The sequence below is a fragment of the Oncorhynchus masou genome, chromosome 33 (genome assembly GCF_036934945.1).
Source record: "Oncorhynchus masou masou isolate Uvic2021 chromosome 33, UVic_Omas_1.1, whole genome shotgun sequence".
Classification (NCBI taxonomy): Eukaryota; Metazoa; Chordata; class Actinopteri; order Salmoniformes; family Salmonidae; genus Oncorhynchus; species Oncorhynchus masou.
In genome coordinates, this window is record NC_088244.1 from 3990243 (window position 1) to 4011934 (window position 21692).

Sequence of the window (21692 nt, forward strand, 5' to 3'; positions counted from 1 at the left end):
ACCACAGAGCTCTATAAACACCACAGAGCTCCGCAGACACCACAGAGCTCCACAAACACCACAGAGCTCTATAAACACCACAGAGCTCCGCAGACACCAGCACCACACACTAATAATATTCCTGAGCAGGACGCTGGACCGAGAATCGGGCTAATTACTGCACATTGTAGCAAAACAAATGTGCAAAGGGAAACAAGCGTTTCTTATTGGACAAGTCTAGATATTAGGCCGCCTCCCCATTTTCACCGTATTGCAAACATTTTTTTGTCGGTTTCCTACGTCGTGAACCCGGGTCGCGGCTGAGGATGGCTCTGTACCGTTACATTACGGTATGACTACCTCATAATGATCTCTACAGCATTTAGTCATTTATAGATGTTCATTACAGGTAGTTTTCATCAATGATGAGGTCAACAGAAGACTTTTAGGAGAACCTTAGTAAGTGTCATGGAAAGGAGCTGAGAAGTAATGGATAACAAGGCAGGTGTATTGGCTAGCGGTTTGTTCCTCTTTGTGGGTTTTTTCTCTTCTCCACAGCAAACTTTTCCGTTGATCCAGTGGGACGTGACAGGAAATGTACATCAACTTTTGGAAAGTATATCTCTAGTTCTCCCAAATAGTTTATATGGAGGGTGTGTTCTCAGTCATTAAGAAGTCCAATGAAACTGGCTTATTCTTTCGGGCTTTTCCCCCTCCCACAGAAAACATTGTCATGAAGATAGACCCATTTTAAAGTTCTTACACCTGTTGTGCATAAGGGGGGTGTGTTCAGCAGGACAAGTTGTAGAACAAACATGTTTTGCAACAAGGAATCATGGTCTGCTCTATTCATGACATCTGTATTTGTAACGTTAAAAACAATGTTTGGCTAGTGAACTGAGGGTGTTGATAAGCCCAGTGCGAACAAGAACTCACCAGGACCCCTCCCCCAGTCTCTTTCCACACTCCTTACATCCGTTTTTAATTAAAATTGACACAAGTTCCCATTGGGAGGACAAAATGTTAATACAAAATAAATCACTTGCATGACAAAACTTTTCAAACCAGTCGATAGTTTGTCAGGAGGCTCTTACTCCAGTAGTCTGAACTACATTTTATAATTGTTTTAACAGAAAGGAGAAAAAGTAGCAAACTCGATTTGGATATCAGACTACTTCTCTAGTACTCCGCTAACCTTTTAGTAACGGTCAAGCAGAGAAGGAAAAGAGGAGAAACTGTCCTCCTCAAACCTTTCTCATTCTATATCTTCGAGCAGATCCTCCTGTTTCTCTCATTTGTTTATGGAAGAACCAAAACAGAACTAGAACCTGTGTATTTTATTTATACAGTACCAGTCAAAAGATTGAACACTCTTACTCATTCAAGGGTTTTTAACCAAATTAACAAGGCACACCTGTTAAGTGAAATGCATTCCAGGTGACTACCTCATGAAGCTGGTTGAGAGAATGCCAAGAGTGTGCAAAAGCTGTCATCAAGGCAACAGGTGGCTACTTTGAAGAATCAAAAAAAAAAAAAAAACTTTTTTTTGATTTGTTGAACACTTTATTTTTTGGTTACTACATGATTCCATATTCGACAATTTCAGAGTTTTGAGTGGTACTGAATATGTAAGACTATAGATTCAGAATAAAGTGAAACATCGGCTTGTTCTATATACAGCATGTATCCAAATGGCACCTTATTCCCTTTATAGTGCACTACAGGGAATAAATTGGCATTTGGGACTTACTCTAAGAGTGTATAAACACTCTAAAAACAGCAAGTGTATAAAACTAACAGTAAAATGATCATTTGTGGCAAAGAAAGGCACCCCCCCCCAAAATTAAGATTTTTTTTTTTTTGTAAGATAGTTGAAGCTCTAATGAACAGCAAACCAAAACGTTGTTTTAAGAGCAAGTGTTGAACTTCGGCCTGGTCCCAGAACAGTTTGTGCTCTTGCCAACCTGTTGTCAAACCAAACATGACATTCCATAAGAGGTTGAGGCAAGTGAACAGAACCAGAAAAGGCACCCAGGCTAGTGAAATTTAATAAAAAATAAAGGATATTAAATCAAAATGGCAAAATATTTTCTACAGATTTATGAGTTAAATGTAAAAAAATGAAAAAAATAAACAAGGTATCAAAAAAAAGCACAAAAAAAAAAAAAAAAACAGTCTGCAGTTGTAACAAAATTAGGTCCAGGTTTATTTCTTCATCCAGGTCAGCTCTTCCACTACTAGCAAATCCAGAATATCTTCTACTCAACAGAACTGGGGAGGAGGGAGACAAGGTGGTAAAGATTTTACTTGTAATGATCATGGCATGTGGTTGATTTACTTTAGTTCAATACACTGATTGCAAGTCACTCTGAGTAAGAGTGTCTGTTGAAACAACTAAAATATGGAGGGTACATGACAACAACAAACGTGTCTGGTAGGTGTGTTGTATTATATTGGATGTGAGAGAATGTATAACATCATTAGAAGAAGTAGGGCTTAGGGTTACCACCACAGTAGCACCAGTAGAGTCAGCAGTGCTTGACAATGTATGCTGCCATCTTGTGGTGACACTGTGGTACTGCAGGAGTACTGAGCAGCCAAGCCATAAAAAGCACCATGTTCCCTTACTTCGAGCCCGTATTTACATCTCACAACCAAGTCAAGGTTAGGTAACCTCTGATCAAGCAAACCACTGGTCTCTACCCTTATACACATGGCTGCAGATCTGACAGGGCTGGACAAGTGGAAGCACTATGGTGTAATTCTCCACCTCACCAAATCAGAAAGGTGAACCAGCATACTACTTACACCGTTCAAAATCATTTAAGATCTACAGAAGTACATAGAAGCTAGGGAGCCGGGCCCACCCGACCACCAAGCTAGGGAGCCGGGCCCACCCGACCACCAAGCCAGGGAGCGGGCATCAAACCTGGGCTCAAGGTAGTCCAATATAGTTGCTAACTATTTTCTTTGATATTCAAATGAAGCATAGATAAAAAACTAATTATCCCAGGAATGTACCAGACAGTGATCTGGGTAAACAGCTTACCTTCCAGCGGTTTCCACAGCCGTTGCACAGTACAAAGGTGGTCATGGGCTCATCGGCACTGCGCGTCTGCACCTACAACACACAGGGAGAGACGGCATGTACAGTTGAAGTCAGAAGTTTACATACACCTTGGCCAAATACATTTAAACTCAGTTTTTCACAATTACTGAAATTTAATCCTAGTAAATATTCCCCGTTTTAGGTCAGTTAGGATCACAACTTCATTTTAAGAATGTGAAATGTCAGAATAATAGTAGAGAGAATTATTTATTTCAGCTTTTATTTCTTCCATCACATTTCCAGTTGGTCAAAAGTTTACATACACTAAATTAGTATTTGGTAGCATTGCCTTTAAATTGTTTAACTTGGGTCAAACATTTAGTGTAGCATTCAATAACCTTCCCACAATAAGTTGAGTGAATGTTGGCCCATTCCTCCGGTCAGAGCTGGTGTAACTGAAATCAGGTTTGTAGGCCTCCTTGCTCGCACACTCTTTTCTATGGGATTGAGATCAGGGCTTTGTGATGGCCACTCCAATACCTTGACTTTGTTGTCCTTAAGCCATTTTGCCACAACTTTGGAAGTATGCTTGGGGTCATTGTCCATTTGGAAGACTCATTTGGAACCAAGCTTTCACTTCCTGACTGACATCTTGAGAAGTTGATTCAATATATCCACGAAATTTTCCTCCCTCATGATGTGCACCAGTCCTTCCTGCAGCAAAACACCCCCACAACATGACGCTGCCACCCCCGTGCTTCACGGTTGGGATGGTGTTCTTCTGCTTGCAAGCCTCCCCCTTTTTCCTCCAAACATAACGATGGTCATTATGGCCAAACAGTTATATTTTTGTTTCATCAGACCAGAGGACATGTCTCCAAAAAGTACAATCTTTGTCCCCATGTGCAGTTGCAAAAAGTAGTCTGGCTTTTTTTAATGGGGGCTTTGGAGCAGTGGCTTCTTCCTTGCTGAGTGGCCTTTCAGGTTATGTCGATATAGGACTCATTTTACTGTGGACATAGATACTTTTGTACCCGTTTCCTCTAGCATCTTCACAAGGTTCTTTACTGTTGTTCTGGGATTGATTTGCACTTTTCGTACCAAAGTACGTTCATCTCTAGGAGACAGAACGAGTCTCCTCCCTGAGCGGTATGATGGCTGCATGGTCCCATGGTGTTTATACTTGCGTACTATTGTTTGTACAGATGAACGTGGTACCTTCAGGCGTTTGGAAATTGCTCCCAAGGATGAACCAGACATGTGGAGGTCTACGATTTGTTTTCTGAGGTCTTGGCTGATTTCTTTTGATTTTCCTATGATGTCAAGCAAAGAGGCACTGAGTTTGAAGGTAGGCCTTGAAATACATCCACAGGTACACCTCCAATTGACTCAAAAGATGTCAATTGGCCTATCATAAGCTTCTAAAGCCATGACATCATTTTCTGGAATTTTCCAAGCTGTTTAAAGGCACAGTCAACTTAGTGTATGTAAACTTCTGACCCTCTGGAATTGTGATACAGTGAATTACAAGTGAAATAATCTGTCTGTAAACAATTGTTGGAAAAATTTACTTGTGTCATGCAGAAAGTAGATGTCCTAATAGACTTGCCAAAACTATAGTTTATCAAGAAATATGTAGAGTGGTTGAAAAATGAGTTTTAATGACTCCAACCTAAGTGTATGTAAACTAGTTTTAATGACTCCAACCGAAGTGTATGTAAACTAGTTTTAATGACTCCAACCTAAGTGTATGTAAACTAGTTTTAATGACTCCAACCTAAGTGTATGTAAACTAGTTTTAATGACTCCAACCTAAGTGTCTGTAAACTAGTTTTAATGACTCCAACCTAAGTGTATGTAAACTAGTTTTAATGACTCCAACCTAAGTGTCTGTAAACTAGTTTTAATGACTCCAACCTAAGTGTATGTAAACTAGTTTTAATGACTCCAACCTAAGTGTCTGTAAACTAGTTTTAATGACTCCAACCTAAGTGTATGTAAACTTCAGACTTCAACTGTATTTACACAAGCCACACACAGGAGCTCTCTGTCTCTCTGTGTGTAGAATCAACACTTTCTGTTCTAACCTGCAGAAGCGTGTTCTTTTCTGAAGGGGGAAACTACACTGAACTGACTAGAGTTCACTATGTCGGTACCTGTGTCCAGTTCACTATGTCAGTACCTGTGTATAGAGGTCCAGTTCACTATGTCAGTACCTGTGTATAGAGGTCCAGTTCACTGAGGTCCAGTTCACTATGTCAGTACCAGTGTATAGAGGCCCAGTTCACTATGTCAGTACCAGTGTATAGAGGCCCAGTTCACTATGTCAGTACCAGTGTATAGATGTCCAGTTCACTGAGGTCCAGTTCACTATGTCAGTACCTGTGTGTAGAGGCCCAGTTCACTATGTCAGTACCTGTGTATAGAGGCCCAGTTCACTATGTCAGTACCTGTGTATAGAGGCCCAGTTCACTATGTCGGTACCTGTGTGTAGAGGTCCAGTTCACTATGTCAGTACCTGTGTGTAGAGGCCCAGTTCCCTATGTCAGTACCTGTGTATAGAGGCCCAGTTCACTATGTCAGTACCTGTGTATAGAGGCCCAGTTCACTATGTCAGTACCTGTGTATAGAGGCCCAGTTCACTATGTCAGTACCTGTGTATAGAGGCCCAGTTCACTATGTCAGTTCCTGTGTATAGAGGCACAGTTCACTATGTCAGTACCTGTGTATAGAGGCCCAGTTCACTATGTCAGTACCTGTGTATAGAGGCCCAGTTCACTATGTCGGTACCTGTGTATAGAGGCCCAGTTCACTATGTCAGTACCTGTGTGTATAGAGGCCCAGTTCACTATGTCAGTACCTGTGTGTATAGAGGCCCAGTTCACTATGTCAGTACCTGTGTGTATAGAGGTGCAGTTCACTATGTCAGTACCTGTGTATAGGTGCAGTTCTTGCCCCTGCATTTGCCACATTGAAACATGTCCGTCTCGGTCCCGCCCACTTTAGACAGCTGGTGCTCTCTGATGGCATCCTTGGTCAACGCCTTCCTCATCTCTTTCAGCTCCGCGCTCGCCATCTCCTGGTTGGTACACACAGAGAATTGACCTTACAGAATCGTCTCAGTGTCAGATGTGATGCGCGGCACAAACATGCTATTTTTTTAGAGAGTCAACCTTGGGACACATTTCACAGACCCCCCCCCCGCATCGTACCTCAGCGGCCATGTTGGCGATACGGTCCCAACACACACACACAAACACCTCCCCCACACACAGACCCCCCCCCCCCCCATTTACCTCAGCGGCCATGTTAGCGATACGGTCCCCACACACACACATTCACCTCAGCGGCCATGTTGGCGATACGATCCCAACACACACCCATTTACCTCAGCGGCCATGTTGGCGATGCGGTCAGCTGAGATGTTTCCAGCGAGGACGTTGCGTCGGAGGTCTGGGTTCTTCTGGTCCTTCAGGTTGGAGATTCGGCTCCTCAGTCTGGACTTGTACTTCTGGTCTGTAGACTTAAACTCCTGGTAGATACGTGAAGCGGGGAGAGTGAAGGAGAACGACGCTGCACACACACACACACATGGTAAGACAGTCTTAGACATGCAGAGTCCTAGAAAGATAATCCAGAAACCGTGACAACCACACGTCTGTCTGGTCCTCGTCACCTGACAGACGAAAGGATATAGTCCTCAATCTGAGCAGCCAAGTTGTCAGTGTCTGCTCCAATGGTCTTGTGGTCATCTGACATACGAAAACAGAGTGGTCATTCGTTTTTTTTTTTAAAACAAAAATTACACATACAAATAATGTACTTTAAAAAAAAAAAAATGTCCCTCCAGCCACCCCATATCTTAAATCCCTCCTTGTGATTGGGCTCCGTCTCACCCAGAGATGTATAATACTAGAGTTGCTGAAGTCATCAACCTATACAGCTGTAGAATGTGCCGTTAACGGCGGCCATCTTGGTAGGGTCTGTCTCACCATCGGTCTGCAGGGCAGCCACCAGCAGCTCTCGGCACTTGGTGCGTACGCTGTCAGTGGTAACGGGGGCTTGGGGGAAGGAGGTGAACTTTGGAGAGGTGGGGGTCGTAGGGGTGGTGGGGGTCGTAGGGGTCGTAGGGGGCTCAGGCAGTTTCTTGCTGGGGTAGACGAGAAGAAAAATGTTACGTTAGGGGTGACCCTGATCCATTTATTCTAAAAAACAGTAACATAAGTGTGTTTATTTTTCTCTTCGATTTATTATGGATCCCCATTAGTTCCTGCCAAGGCAGCAGCTACTCTTCCTGGGGTTTATTATGGATCTGAATTAGTTCCTGCCAAGGCAACAGCTACTCTTCCTGGGGTTTATTATGGATCCCCATTAGTTCCTGCCAAGGCAACAGCTACTCTTCCTGGGGTTTATTATGGATCCCCATTAGTTCCTGTCAAGACAGCAGCTACTCTTCCTGGGGTTTATTATGGATCCCCATTAGTTCCTGCCAAGGCAGCAGCTACTCTTCCTGGGGTTTATTATGGATCCCCATTAGTTCCTGCCAAGGCAGCAGCTACTCTTCCTGGGGTCCAAACACATTAAGGCACTTACATTACATCATATAACATTATTACACCACTACAGATCTACAATACAACATGTATAACACCACCATACAACAATATCACAATGTATTTCATTTGTGATTGTGTCTGTATGCGTCTCTTCACAGTCCCGCTGTTCCATCAGGTGTATTTTTATCTGTTTTTAAAATCTGATTCTACTGCTGCATCAGGTACCAGATGTGGAATAGAGTTCCATGTTGTCATGGCTCTATGTAGTACTGTGGAATAGAGTTCCATGTAGTCATGGCTCTATGTAGTACTGTGGAATAGAGTTCCATGTAGTCATGGCTCTGTGTAGTACTGTGGAATAGAGTTCCATGTAGTCATGGCTCTATGTAGTACTGTGGAATAGAGTTCCATGTAGTCATGTCTCTATGTAGTACTGTGGAATAGAGTTCCATGTAGTCATGGCTCTATGTAGTACTGTGGAATAGAGTTCCATGTAGTCATGGCTCTATGTAGTACTGTGGAATAGAGTTCCATGTAGTCATGGCTCTATGTAGTACTGTGGAATAGAGTTCCATGTAGTCATGGCTCTATGTAGTACTGTGGAATAGAGTTCCATGTAGGCATGTCTCTATGTAGTACTGTGGAATAGAGTTCCATGTAGTCATGGCTCTATGTAGTACTGTGGAATAGAGTTCCATGTAGTCATGGCTCTATGTACTACTGTGGAATAGAGTTCCATGTAGGCATGTCTCTATGTAGTACTGTGGAATAGAGTTCCATGTAGTCATGGCTCTATGTAGTAGAGTGGAATAGAGTTCCATGTAGTCATGGCTCTATGTAGTACTGTGGAATAGAGTTCCATGTAGGCATGTCTCTATGTAGTACTGTGGAATAGAGTTCCATGTAGTCATGGCTCTATGTAGTACTGTGGAATAGAGTTCCATGTAGTCATGGCTCTATGTAGTACTGTGGAATAGAGTTCCATGTAGTCATGGCTCTGTGTAGTACTGTGGAATAGAGTTCCATGTAGTCATGGCTCTATGTAGTACTGTGGAATAGAGTTCCATGTAGTCATGGCTCTATGTAGTGCTGTGGAATAGAGTTCCATGTAGCCATGGCTCTATGTAGTACTGTGGAATAGAGTTCCATGTAGTCATGGCTCTGTGTAGTACTGTGGAATAGAGTTCCATGTAGTCATGGCTCTATGTAGTACTGTGGAATAGAGTTCCATGTAGTCATGGCTCTATGTAGTACTGTGCACCTCCCGTAGTCTGATCTGGACTTGGGGACTGTGAAGAGACCTCTGGTGGCATGTCTTGTGGGGTATGAATGGGTGTCTGAGCTGTGTGCTAGTCGTTTAAAACAGACATACCTTCAGCTTGTCAACACCTCTTACGAAAAACAAGTAATGAAGTCAATCTCTTCTCCACTTTGAGCCAGGAGACATTTAAAACACGCCATTAATGTTAGCTCCCATTGTACTTTTAAAAAGGGCCGTGCTGCCCTGTTCTGAGCCTGTTTAAAAATAGCAAAACCAGGGTCTGTAGTGTTGTTGATAGTGCTATTAAGGCAGAGCAGTGCTTTATGATGGGCAGACTATTCCCCTTCTTAGCTACTGTTGCATCAACATGTTTTTGACCTTGACAGTTTAGAATACAGGGTTACTCAAAGTGGTTTTTACTTTTACATAAAAATAAGAAAATTAGGGGGTGGATTAGATTTTATATTGCAGATAGATTGTAGCTTCCATCAACGTAAATGGTCTGCATCATTTCCATCAACGTAAATGGTCTGCATCATTTCCATCAACGTAAATGGTCTGCATCATTTCCATCAACGTAAATGGTCTGCATCATTTCCAATATATATATATCTCTATCTCTTTTAGGGGGAGGATAAATATATATTTATATACCAATACATTAATATCTTTTTAGAATATATTTTTCGTTATCTTCCCCGCAAACCCGCCCCCTAATTGGACTAAAACTAACAAACAATAACAATAATAACTACTATATACATTTTGCACTATTTTACAATCGTTGTATTTTTGTTTTTAGTCCAGTCCTTCCTCCACCTCTCCCATCTATTTCTGATCCAGTTAGAAAAATATATGGCAAATAAAAATCTAACTGCGCCATTTCACAAAAGTTATGAACCTATATACATTTTACAGTCGCAGTATATATTTTACATTTGTTATCTTGTTATTGTTATTGTTATCCACTCAACCTCTCCCATCTATCTCTTCACACCATCCATATTGGATTTCTATTTGCCAACTGTGCCGTTTAACCTTTCGATTCTATACTCGAAGCGGTTTAGTCACCTCAACTTCCACATTATTTATTACAATATTTAGTTGATGTTTAAGGTAGAGCGAATGATTTGTCCCGAATACAATGCTTTTAGTTTGAAAAATTTAGGCCTAACTTATTCCTTGCCACCCATTCTGAAACTAACTGCAGCTCTATGTTAAGTGTTGCAGTCATTTCAGTCGCTGTAGGAGCTGACGTGTTGAGTCACCAGCATACATAGACATACTGGATTTAGTCATTAGTAAGTGTTGTTAGTTAAGATTTTAAAAACGGGCCTAGAGGGGGGGGGGGGGGGATAATGACAATTACAACAATCCTGAATGAACACTTAATTTACAATAATACAAAATATAATAAAATCTATTTAGTCTCAAATAAATAATGAAACATGCTCAATTTGGTTTAAATAATGCAAAAGTGTTGGAGGAGAAAGTAAAAGTGCAATATGTGCCATGTAAAAAAGCTAATATTTAAGTTCCTTGCTCAGAACAAATGAATGCTGGTGGTTCAATATTCCCAGTTAAGAAGTTTTAGGTTATATATATTATAGGAATTATGACGTGTCGACTATCTCTCTATACCATTTGTATTTCATATACCTTTGACTATTGGATGTTCTAATACACTAACTTTTTGACGCTACCCATCCCGGTAGCGGGATAATTGTCATCAGCAACCGCTGAAAAGCATAGCGCCAGTCAAATAATATTACTAAAAAATATTCATGAAATCACAAGTGCAATATAGGAAAACACAGCTTAGCCTTTTGTTAATCCACCCATCTCAGATTTTGAAATTATGCTTTACAGCGAAAGCAATCCATGCGTTTGTGTAAGTTTATCGATAGCATAGCATAGCATTATGTACACTAAGCATTAAGTAGCTTGGTCACGAAAATCAGAAAAGCAATCAAAAAAAATTGTTTACCTTTGATGATCGGATGTTTTCACTCACGAGACTCCCAGTTACACAAGAAATGTTCCTTTTGTTCCATAAAGAATATTTTTATACCCAGAATACAGACGTTTGTTTGTCGCGTTATGTTCAGAAATCCACAGGAAAGAGCGACAACGCAGAGGTATATTCCAAATAATATCCATGATGTCGACAGAAACATGTCAAACATTTTTTATAATCAAAATATAATAATATTATAATAAAAAATATATATTCGATAATATATCAATATAATATATCAACCGAGTGTGTAGGTTTTTCAGTAACAGCGGGAGGAACAATGGCGGCTTTACTCAATTGCGCAAAACTCACTCGAGAACCCCCACCTATCCACGTACGCAATGTGATCCTTCACGCTCATTTTTCAAAATAAAAGCTTGAAACTATGTCTAAAGACTTGACACCTTAGGGAAGCCAGAGAAAAGGGAATCTGGTTGATATCCCTTTAAATAGAGGATAGGCATGCATAGGAACAGAGAGGTTTCAAAATAAGAGGCACTTCCTGATAGGATTTTCCTCAGGCTTTTGCCTGCAACATCAGTTCTGTTATACTCAGACAATGTTTTTACAGTTTTGGAAACTTGAGTGTTTTCTATCCTACCCTGACAATTATATGCATATTCTAGTTTCTGGGGCTGAGAAATAGGCAGTTTCAAATGGGTACATTTTTTTTTTTTTGCCAAAAATGAAAATACTGCCCCCTACACGCATAAGGTTAACTTCTTGGTGACAGGTATTGAGTAACTTGGATGAATACGGTGCCCAGAGTAAACTGCCTGCTACTCTGTCCCAGATGAATAATATGCATATATTAGCGTGGTATTGGATAGAAAACACTCAGAAGTTTCTAAATCTGTTTAAATGATGTCTGAGTATAATAGAACTCACATGGCAGGCAAAAATGGAGTCATATTGCACTTCCTAAGGCTTCCACTAGATGTCAGTCTTTAGAACTTTGTTTCAGGCTTCTACTATGAAGGGGTTAGCTCTTGTTCCATTGCTTTTCTACAAACAATGAAATTCTCCAGGTTGGAACATTATTGAACATTTATGATTAAAACATCCTAAAGATTGATTCTATACTTAGTTTGACAAGATTCTACGACCTGTAATATCACTTTTTTAACTTTTCGTCTGACGTTCAGCTGGACCTGAACGTGCGTTTGGATTGGTTTACCAACCGCCATAACAAAAGAAGCCATTTGAACGAACTTCATCAAACAAATCAAACATTTATTGTGGAACTGGGATTCCTGGGAGTGCATTCTGATGAAGAGCAAAGGTAAGTGAATATTTATAATGCTATTTCTGACTTCTGTTGACTACCCAACATGGCGGATATCGTTTTGGCTGCTTTGTTGTCTGAACGCTGTACTCAGATTATTTCATGGTTTGCTTTTTCCGTGGGATTTGTTTTTCTAATATAACACAGCGGTCGCATTAAGGAGAAGTATAGCTCTAATTCCATGTATAACACTTGTATTTTCATCAACATTTATGAGTATTTCTGTGAATTGATGTGGATCTCTGCACAATCACCGCATGTTTTAGAACTACTGAACGGAGCAATGTAAAATGAGATTTTTTTATATAAATATGCACTTTAGCGAACAAAACATACATGTATTCCATAACATGAGGTTCTATGAGTGTCATCTGATGAAGAGCAAAGGTTAGTGATTAATTCTCTCTATTTTAATTATGGGATTTCTGTTGTTTTGAATTTGGCGCCCTGCAATTTCACTGGCTGTTGTCGTGGTGGGACGCTAGCAGAGGTTAATATGGTCAAATTCGGAAACTATAATTGAGAGAAAGAAAAAAAACATTCTTTCAGTAAAATATGGATTTGTTCTGAATTTTATTGAACGGGTGGCAACCCTAAGTCTAAATAATGCTGTAACCATCAATGTTCTGTCATAATTATGTAAAGTTCTGTTAAATTAGTTCACAACGAGCCAGGTAGCCCAATCTGTTGCATATACCCTGACTCTGCGTGCAATGAATGCAAGAGAAGTGACACAATTTCCCTAGTTAATATTGCCTGCTAACCTGGATTTCTTTTAACTAAATATGCAGGTTTAAAAATATATACTTCAGTACATTGATTTTAAGAAAGGCATTGATGTTTATGGTTAGGTACGTTCATGCAACGATTGTGCTTTTGAAAAAGTAAAGTTTTTATTTTTGAAAATAAAAATCGAGTGGGATACCTCTGCGCCCACAGGGGCTAACAGCGTCACGGGCTGTTTGTGGAAAACCCTGCCAGTTTGATACGGATCACTACCAGCTAGGCTAGTAGCTAGCTTAGAAAACCAACTTCAGACGTTTTGGTCTGGCAGGATCCCGTGACAGATAGTAGAGGTCACAGTAACTCAGGCTAACCACGTTGCGGGATCCAAATTGAAACGTACATAAAATCAAACTTTGCAAGGAAACGCGGTCACAACTTGCCAAAAAAACAAACTGAGGTCACTCGTTCAGCGTTCAACACATGTTACGCTTTGATGGCATGTGGAGAGATGTAGCCCTTGTGTTCACCTGTCAAGTCATATTTGATGTGTGAGTGAGTGAGTCAAACCCATGCTTTTTGGGCTCAAGCTAGATTACGCATCACCCAAGAGTAGTTAATTGAACTGCCTCTGCTTCATGGACTACACATTATCCTGCTGAGCTAAACGCCTAGGCATTAGTTCAGGGAGCTCACACAAGTCTTCAGAGGTCAGACAAGGTTATTCACTGAACTACCTCTGGTATGGGACTGACACGACGTCTCACCTCTGGTCGCTGGATCCAGGACTGTCCTTGGACGTTGATGACCTCAGAGGAGAGCCCTCCCTCCTCTTCTCCTCCGCAGCCTTCCCCTCAGCACCATCTGTAGAGAGAACATATCATTATTCCCATTCAGGTGTTTATCTCTTCAGAAACACACTTTCTGTTTAGTCTTAAAACTATATAGTGAACTCATTACTGAGCGGTATGAGGCAGACCTGCAGGTCAGACAGCGGTATGAGGCAGACCTGCAGGTCAGACAGCGGTATGAGGTAGACCTGCAGGTCAGACAGCCGTATGAGGCAGACCTGCAGGTCAGACAGCGGTATGAGGCAGACCTGCAGGTCAGACAGCGGTATGAGGCAGACCTGCAGGTCAGACAGCGGTATGAGGCAGACCTGCAGGTCAGACAGCGGTATGAGGCAGACCTGCAGGTCAGACAGCGGTATGAGGCAGACCTGTAGGTCAGACAGCGGTATGAGGCAGACCTGCAGGTCAGACAGAGGTATGAGGCAGACCTGCAGGTCAGACAGCGGTATGAGGCAGACCTGCAGGTCAGACAGCGGTATGAGGCAGACCTGTAGGTCAGACAGCGGTATGAGGCAGACCTGCAGGTCAGACAGCGGTATGAGGCAGACCTGCAGGTCAGACAGCGGTATGAGGCAGACCTGCAGGTCAGACAGCGGTATGAGGCAGACCTGCAGGTCAGACAGCGGTAAGAGGCAGACCTGCAGGTCAGACAGCGGTATGAGGCAGACCTGCAGGTCAGACAGCGGTATGAGGCAGACCTGTAGCAGACAGCGGTATGAGGCAGACCTGCAGGTCAGACAGTGGTATGAGGCAGACCTGCAGGTCAGACAGCGGTATGAGGCAGACCTGTAGCAGACAGCGGTATGAGGCAGACCTGTAGCAGACAGCGGTATGAGGCAGACCTGCAGGTCAGACAGCGGTATGAGGCAGACCTGCAGGTCAGACAGCCGTATGAGGCAGACCTGCAGGTCAGACAGCGGTAAGAGGCAGACCTGCAGGTCAGACAGCGGTATGAGGCAGACCTGCAGGTCAGACAGCGGTATGAGGCAGACCTGCAGGTCAGACAGCCGTATGAGGCAGACCTGCAGGTCAGACAGCGGTATGAGGCAGACCTGCAGGTCAGACAGCGGTATGAGGCAGACCTGCAGGTCAGACAGCGGTATGAGGCAGACCTGTAGCAGACAGCGGTATGAGGCAGACCTGCAGGTCAGACAGCGGTATGAGGCAGACCTGCAGGTCAGACAGCGGTATGAGGCAGACCTGCAGGTCAGACAGCGGTATGAGGCAGACCTGCAGGTCAGACAGCGGTATGAGGCAGACCTGCAGGTCAGACAGCGGTATGAGGCAGACCTGCAGGTCAGACAGCGGTATGAGGCAGACCTGCAGGTCAGACAGCGGTATGAGGCAGACCTGCAGGTCAGACAGCGGTATGAGGCAGACCTGCAGGTCAGACAGCGGTATGAGGCAGACCTGCAGGTCAGACAGCGGTATGAGGCAGACCTGCAGGTCAGACAGCGGTATGAGGCAGACCTGCAGGTCAGACAGCGGTATGAGGCAGACCTGCAGGTCAGACAGCGGTATGAGGCAGACCTGCAGGTCAGACAGCGGTATGAGGCAGACCTGCAGGTCAGACAGCCGTATGAGGCAGACCTGTAGCAGACATACCCAGTAGTTTCTTCCAGGACTTGATGAGTGACTTGGCCAGAGTCTGGACCTCTTCCTCTGAACTCTGCTTCCTCACAGCGTTCACCGACATGCCGATCCTGGTGGACTAACAGACAGCTTTAATCATTACGGTCAGCGATTGTTTGGGAAGTTGTACCTCATTTACTGCATTTTCACATTACATATTAAAAAACAATTTGGAAGAACAAACAAAAAAAAGAACACAAAAACTACTAAAAAAAAAAAAAAGACCTCAACCATTACTATCGGGTTTACAGGGCTGTGTGAAACAGATGTATAATTAAACACTATCAAGTCGCAACAAGGCTGACATCCACAGGCGGAGCACGAATTCAATTTGTAAGTCGCTCTGGATAAGAGCGTCTGCTAAATGACTTAAATGTAAAATGTAAATGAATTCAGTTTTTGGGAAGCACTTTTTTTTTCACAATAAAATTGCGGCTTTAAAAAAATAAAAAAAGGGTTTCATGCATCTAGTTTCAAGTTTCATTAGTCGTTACGGGATAAGCACGTTATACACCGCCCAATGAAATGCTAAGTCGTTACGGGATAAGCACGTTATACATCGCCCAATGAAATGCTAAGTCGTTACGGGATAAGCACGTTATACACCGCCCAATGAAATGCTAAGTCGTTACGGGATAAGCACGTTATACACCGCCCAATGAAATGCTAAGTCGTTACGGGATAAGCACGTTATACACCGCCCAATGAAATGCTTCCTCGCAGGTTCCTTCTGGACAATGCATCAATAAGAAATAATTTAAGGAAAGTAAATGTCTCAGTAGAATAAATGTTTTAGCATCAGTATAATACAGGAAGGTACAATTTTTTTATTTTTTTTTAAATCAAAGCAGGTGTTCAGTCCAGTTGAAGTGTTCAGCAGTCTGATGATTTGTAGACAGAAACGGTCTCTGAGCCCGTTGGTATCGGACCAACAAATTAGTAGCCTACTGACCCTGGCAAACAGAGATCAATGAAAGCCACCTCGTCTTAAATGCAACCCTCTAATTTATGGAAAAGGGGGATACAAATTGTACAATATGATATCCATCTAACCTGGAGGAGGAAATTATTTCCCCAACAACAACATTTCCAGTGGTACTGATCCAATGATCCAAAAACACTGGGATATTTATTATTTATTTACCTTTATTTAACAAGGCAAGTAAGTTAAAGAACAAATTCTTATTTTCAATGATAACCCACTGTTCCTAGGCTAACTGCCTGTTCAGGGGCAGAACGACAGATTTGTACCTTGTCAGCTCGGGGAAGTTGAACTTGCAACCTTTCGGTTAACTAGCCCAACGCTCTAACCACTAGGCTACCCTGTCGCCCCAATATGGCCGATGCTCTCAGCTGGTGTCAATTCAAAGTTGAAAATTAAAAATAAAACTAGAGATCAACTAGTCTTTTCTTCATCTTCTCAGCAATAGCCATTTGCGTTTTATTTATTTTTTTGACTGTTTTTCCAATGGTTGTATTTTGGAATACAGGATAGGACTAGACCTGTTGAACTGCTTTTCACCGACAGCTGCAACTCAACAATCAGGAGGCTATTTGCAACGCACTGCCCAAATTTCACACTTACATCAATCCACAGATTTAAAGCTTAAAATAAAGAATAGTCAATGGTCTTCTGTGGCCAAATCATTCTCTCCGATGTGGTATTTACAACTATTTTATTTCTGTATAGGCACATGCAATTATATCGTTTATTTTGGCACATTTAATGACATTTTCTTCAGAGCAAGCTTATTTTCCCCCTTGCCCATTGGATGCACATGCCTATACAGACACCGATGTGAAAGTACCCGGTGAGCTCAGACGCTGACATCAAATTCAAAGCAAACTGCCTAAAACGGCTGACCCGGGAAAAGCAAACTGCCTTCCAAGCAACGCGCCGCATGGTCCTAAAGCCAGCCTATGTTAAGTGAACAGCCATTGCATTTAAAAAAAATAATTAAAAAAAAAACATTTAAAGCGGAGGGTTGGAATAACTGAATGTACTTTTTTTGTAGCCTACTTCACATCTTGAGCTATGGTCTGAACCTCCACAACTGACAACGATCCTGGACTGACACATTGTATAGACATTATAGTGTATAAACTATGGTCAATACTATACTATTTTCCTCAGGTGGTACGGACAGAGAGGCCTACAGATCTACCTGTAGAGTCTCCAGAGACATCTTCATGCTCTTCAGTTCCCTCAGCAGATATATGGCACCATCCTGTGAAGAAAGGAGACAGCTAAAATTATTGACACCTGTTGAATTGAATGGATGCTGTATACAAATCTATTTTTAGTTAATCTAGATGATAAGACACATCAAAACTGGATTGTGTTGGCCTATGGTGATATGGGAAAGAATGTAGGCACAGCATAGAGGCCTTAATGGTCAATTGTAATGGCTGGTCATCCGTGTGGCATAAGGATTTAGGGAGTTTATCTCCAGGTTAAATATTTCGGTTCCGCCTCCGGGCAAGGGTCAACAGAAGAGGTGGAAATGTCGACAAAATGTAATTATCTACGCTGAAGTTGAACCTACACAGATATCAAAACGATCCCAGTTGATAAACCTGAGTAACCATGCTTGGACTTAACTAGTAGGACGGAGGGGAGGAACCAGCTTTTCGTGTCAATGGCGTGGACACCCGTTCATAACAAAAACACAGCGTGAATGCAACAATGTTTCAATATGTTGCCATTACAACCTACGCTGACACATAGTAGTAGAAGTGCAACAATTCACTTTCACGTCAAGTCGACAGCGCAATCAACTAGTTATTATTTGTTGTTTGTTTTAAAGTTCAGAACCCCTGAAAAACAAATAGCCAACATTTCTGTAGCTTGCCAGAATGTTCGATGTCTACAAAGAGGCATCACACGACCACAACACCCCTGCTCTGCCAAGCCTACCTGACTTCTGCCATTGAGCAAACTCAAACTTACCGTGTTTTTCTTGTGCACCATTTTGTCCAGCGTTTTAGCAATGCGTTCGACCTCCTGCTCTTTCGCCATTTTGACTTGTATTTTTTATTTTTTTTGCAGCTGCTCTTCTCTCACCGCTACGGATGAACCTCCATTTATGTTCAAAAACCACGTCTCTTTCCCTTCCCCTACAGTGTCCCCAACGCATCCACTTCTTTCCCTACGGCGCAAGTGTGGCTTTGCTTTTCTGTTAAAGGCGAGAGAGGTTGGGATTTGTAGTTTGTGGACTACAGAAAATCTGCTGTTTGACGCTTGTTCATTTCTCGAATCTTTCACCCAACCATTACCTCACCAAATGATGTCCAAACGTGTGCAAACATCTGTCTAATCACGTTCTATTAGTTGGATAGTTGTGATTTTTTTTAGAAACAGTATGAAACTGTAATCCGTTTTACTCATCTACCTCTCCGTTGAACTCACCTCCCTGACCTCGATAAATAACACCTTTCTTTCATCAGCCGGTAGGTGTCGCTTTTTCCATTCCTTTTGGGGTTTAACTAGAGGCGGGCCATCCTTAAAATAGTAGGTTGAAAAAGAAACGTCGAGTGGATTATATTCCAAAAACATGAAGTAGTACAGTATGAAGATAGACTGAAACGGATTTTCCAATGATAAAAAGAAATCGCCGATCGCGCTTGTAAATGACGTCATTGAGACGTTGGATAGCTATAACTGCGCATGTGCATGCCGTCAAATCAAAGGCATTCATTCCTTCGATATAAAGTAGTTTTTTTTCATGAATATAAAAACGTGTCAATTTGTTACTTTCACGAGGTCTGAGTAATACAATGTTTAATTTAACAATGTATGATATTGGCTCGAATCTAGGTTGTGCCTTTAGAAGAAAAAAAATCTACTTAATTAAGGAAGAATCTTTTCACTTGTCTTATTGACTGGTTTGACAATCTCGCCTCTGGATTTAGAAACTGACATTTCTTTCTTTTTGGGGGGGCCTGACGAGAGAGAAAAAAAACTGTCGAGGGAGGTTATCATCTGCACTGTTCATCCAATCCTGTAAACGTGCAAAAATAGTTAAAATGGAGTGTCGCCAGGCTTCGCCTCTTCCTCTCTGATGTCACCTTTGTTAACCCAGAGAGGAAGAGGCGAAGCGAGAGGATTTACTCCGTCCAAAATTTTGTCCGAGTGAGACAAGCCCATTTGTTTGTAAGGAGGTCTATGAGAGAGTGTCGAAATACGTCAGGCTTATTTGATCAAATATAAGTATTGTAATGTTTAGGCTGTTACAAATGTAATATATAAGTGGATGAACGCGGGATTCCAGCAACTTTGAGAAAAACGATTTAGTTGTGGTTTTTGTGCACATACTGCCCTCTCATTGGCTAGAATGGCATTCTCGCATTCCTTCAATCATTGAGGACATGTGTTTCCATTGTCAAGCAGTATATCTTATCAATATAATAAATAATCTGTGGTTAACGTCCGAAAGTGTAAGAGGCGTCATTATCTCTTTCAATTTCCCCTGAAAACCGGATGTACATTTTATAGATTATATTGACCATATTCTCTCGTGGCCGTTTTAACAATGAAAATAAATGTCTTCAAAAATGGAAGACAGCAGAGAGGAGGCAAGATCAGGTGGGACCATTCTAGCCAATGAGAGGGCGGATCGGTGAGGGGCGCAACGGTGTCCACGAGTTACCACAGCCACAAAGTCGCAATTGGCTCTATAGCTTAAAAAAAATATGAGCATAAAAATGTTTTTTAGTCTTAATTTCAGGTTATTATTAGGCATACAGTTAGCAGTGTGATTAAGGCTAGTTTTAAATGTATATAAATTGTAGGAAAGGGGGTGGGGGGGGTTGACTTTGTGGCTGTGGTAACTAGGGACGATCAGGCACAACTCCCGAAAAAAGTGTTTTTTTTCCTCAAAGTTACCGAGATGTCACGTGTCCTACTTTTAACAATACACTCAGCACTTATATTCATTACAGCACTTAGACACTTCAAATAATCGTAGAAAATAAGTCATTACATGCATTGTTAACCAATTTCGAAACTCATGACCTCCATATCAAAACTCCTTAAAAAAAGAATAGAAAAAACGTTCAGGGTTGGTTCCAGTGCATCATCTGGTACAACGCTTCCAGTGTGAAGTAAATATTGAGGTTTTGCTCACCTAATATAAACTCAGCAAAAAAAGAAACCTCCCCTTTTTCAGGACCCTGTCTGTCAAAGATAATTCATAAAAATCCAAATAACTTCACAGATCTTCATTGTAAAGGGTTTAAACACTGTTTCCCAAAGCTTGTTCAATGAACCATGAACAATTAACGAACATGCACCTGTGGAACGGTCGTTAAGACACTAACAGTTTACAGACGGAAGGCAAGTAAGGTCACAGTTAGGTAAACTTAGGACACTATTGAGGCCTTTCTACTGACTGAAAAACACCAAAAGAAAGATGCCCGGGGTCCCTGCTCATCTGCGTGAATGTGCTTTAGGCATGCTGCAAGGAGGCATGATTACTGCAGATGTGGCCAGGGCAATAAATTGCAATGTCCGTATTGTGATACGCCTAAGACAGCGCTACAGGGAGACAGGACGGACAGCTGATCATCCTCGCAGTGGCAGACCACGTGTAACAACACCTGCACAGGATCGGTACAGCTGAACATCACACCTGCGGGACAGGTACAGGATGGCAACAACAACTGCCTGACTTACACCAGGAACACACAATCCCTCTATCAGTGCTCAGACTGTCCGCAATAGGCTGAGAGAGACTGAACTGAGGGTTTGTAGGCCTGTTGTAAGGCAGGTCCTCACCAGACATCACCGGCAACAACGTTGCCTATGGGCACAAACCCACCGTCAAAGGACCAGACAGGACTGGCAAAAAGTGCTCTTCACTGACGAGTTGCAGTTTTGTCTCACCAGGGGTGACGGTCGGACTGGCGTTTATCGTCGAAGGAATGAGCATAACACCGAGGCCTGTACTCTGAAGCGTGATCGATTTGGAGGTGGAGGGTCTGGGGCAGTGTGTCACAGCATCGTCAGACTGAGCTTGTTGTCATTGCAGGCAATCTCAACACTGTGGGTTTCAGGGAAGACATCCTCATCGCTCATGTGGTACCCTTCCTGCAGGCTCATCCTGACATGACCCTCCAGCCTGACAATGCCACCAGCCCTACTGCTCGTTCTGTGTGTGATTTCCTGCAAGACAGGAATGTTAGTATATATATATATATATATGGTAAGCTGAGTAACTTTTTTTCTACCAAGAGAATTCTCATCCACAATGATCGCGGCTGTCTACATCCCTACACAAGCTAACACCACATTGGCACCCATTGAACTGCGTGGGGCTCAAAAACAAATCAAATCCAATT

At 42.3% G+C, this 21692-nt stretch overlaps 1 protein-coding gene across 1 annotated transcript; it reads right to left on the reverse strand.

Moving 5' to 3' along the window:
- Positions 1 to 932: 932 nt before the first annotated feature.
- On the reverse strand, positions 933 to 18891 carry tcea2 (transcription elongation factor A (SII), 2). Its single transcript, XM_064956195.1, has 10 exons — positions 18304 to 18891; positions 17519 to 17581; positions 15327 to 15432; positions 13638 to 13734; positions 7021 to 7178; positions 6724 to 6780; positions 6417 to 6571; positions 5961 to 6107; positions 3029 to 3100; positions 933 to 2250 (listed from the first exon to the last, which is right to left on the reverse strand). The coding sequence occupies exons 1-10, from the start codon at positions 18370 to 18372 to the stop codon at positions 2242 to 2244; spliced, it is 933 nt and encodes a 310-aa protein (XP_064812267.1). The 5' UTR covers positions 18373 to 18891; the 3' UTR covers positions 933 to 2241.
- Between the last annotated feature and the right edge of the window lie 2801 nt (positions 18892 to 21692).

Bases quoted from the DNA above. Each gene is read 5' to 3' on its own strand.
- tcea2 (XM_064956195.1), bottom strand. From the start codon at position 18,372: ATGGCGAAAGAGCAGGAGGTCGAACGCATTGCTAAAACGCTGGACAAA. The intron at 7,179-13,637 runs GTGAGACGTCGT...CGTCTACCCCAG, and splicing joins CCTGGATCCAGCGACCAGAG to CAAGAAACTGCCTGAGCCCC. The intron at 6,572-6,723 runs ATATCCTTTCGT...TCCCCGCTTCAC, and splicing joins GGCTGCTCAGATTGAGGACT to GTATCTACCAGGAGTTTAAG.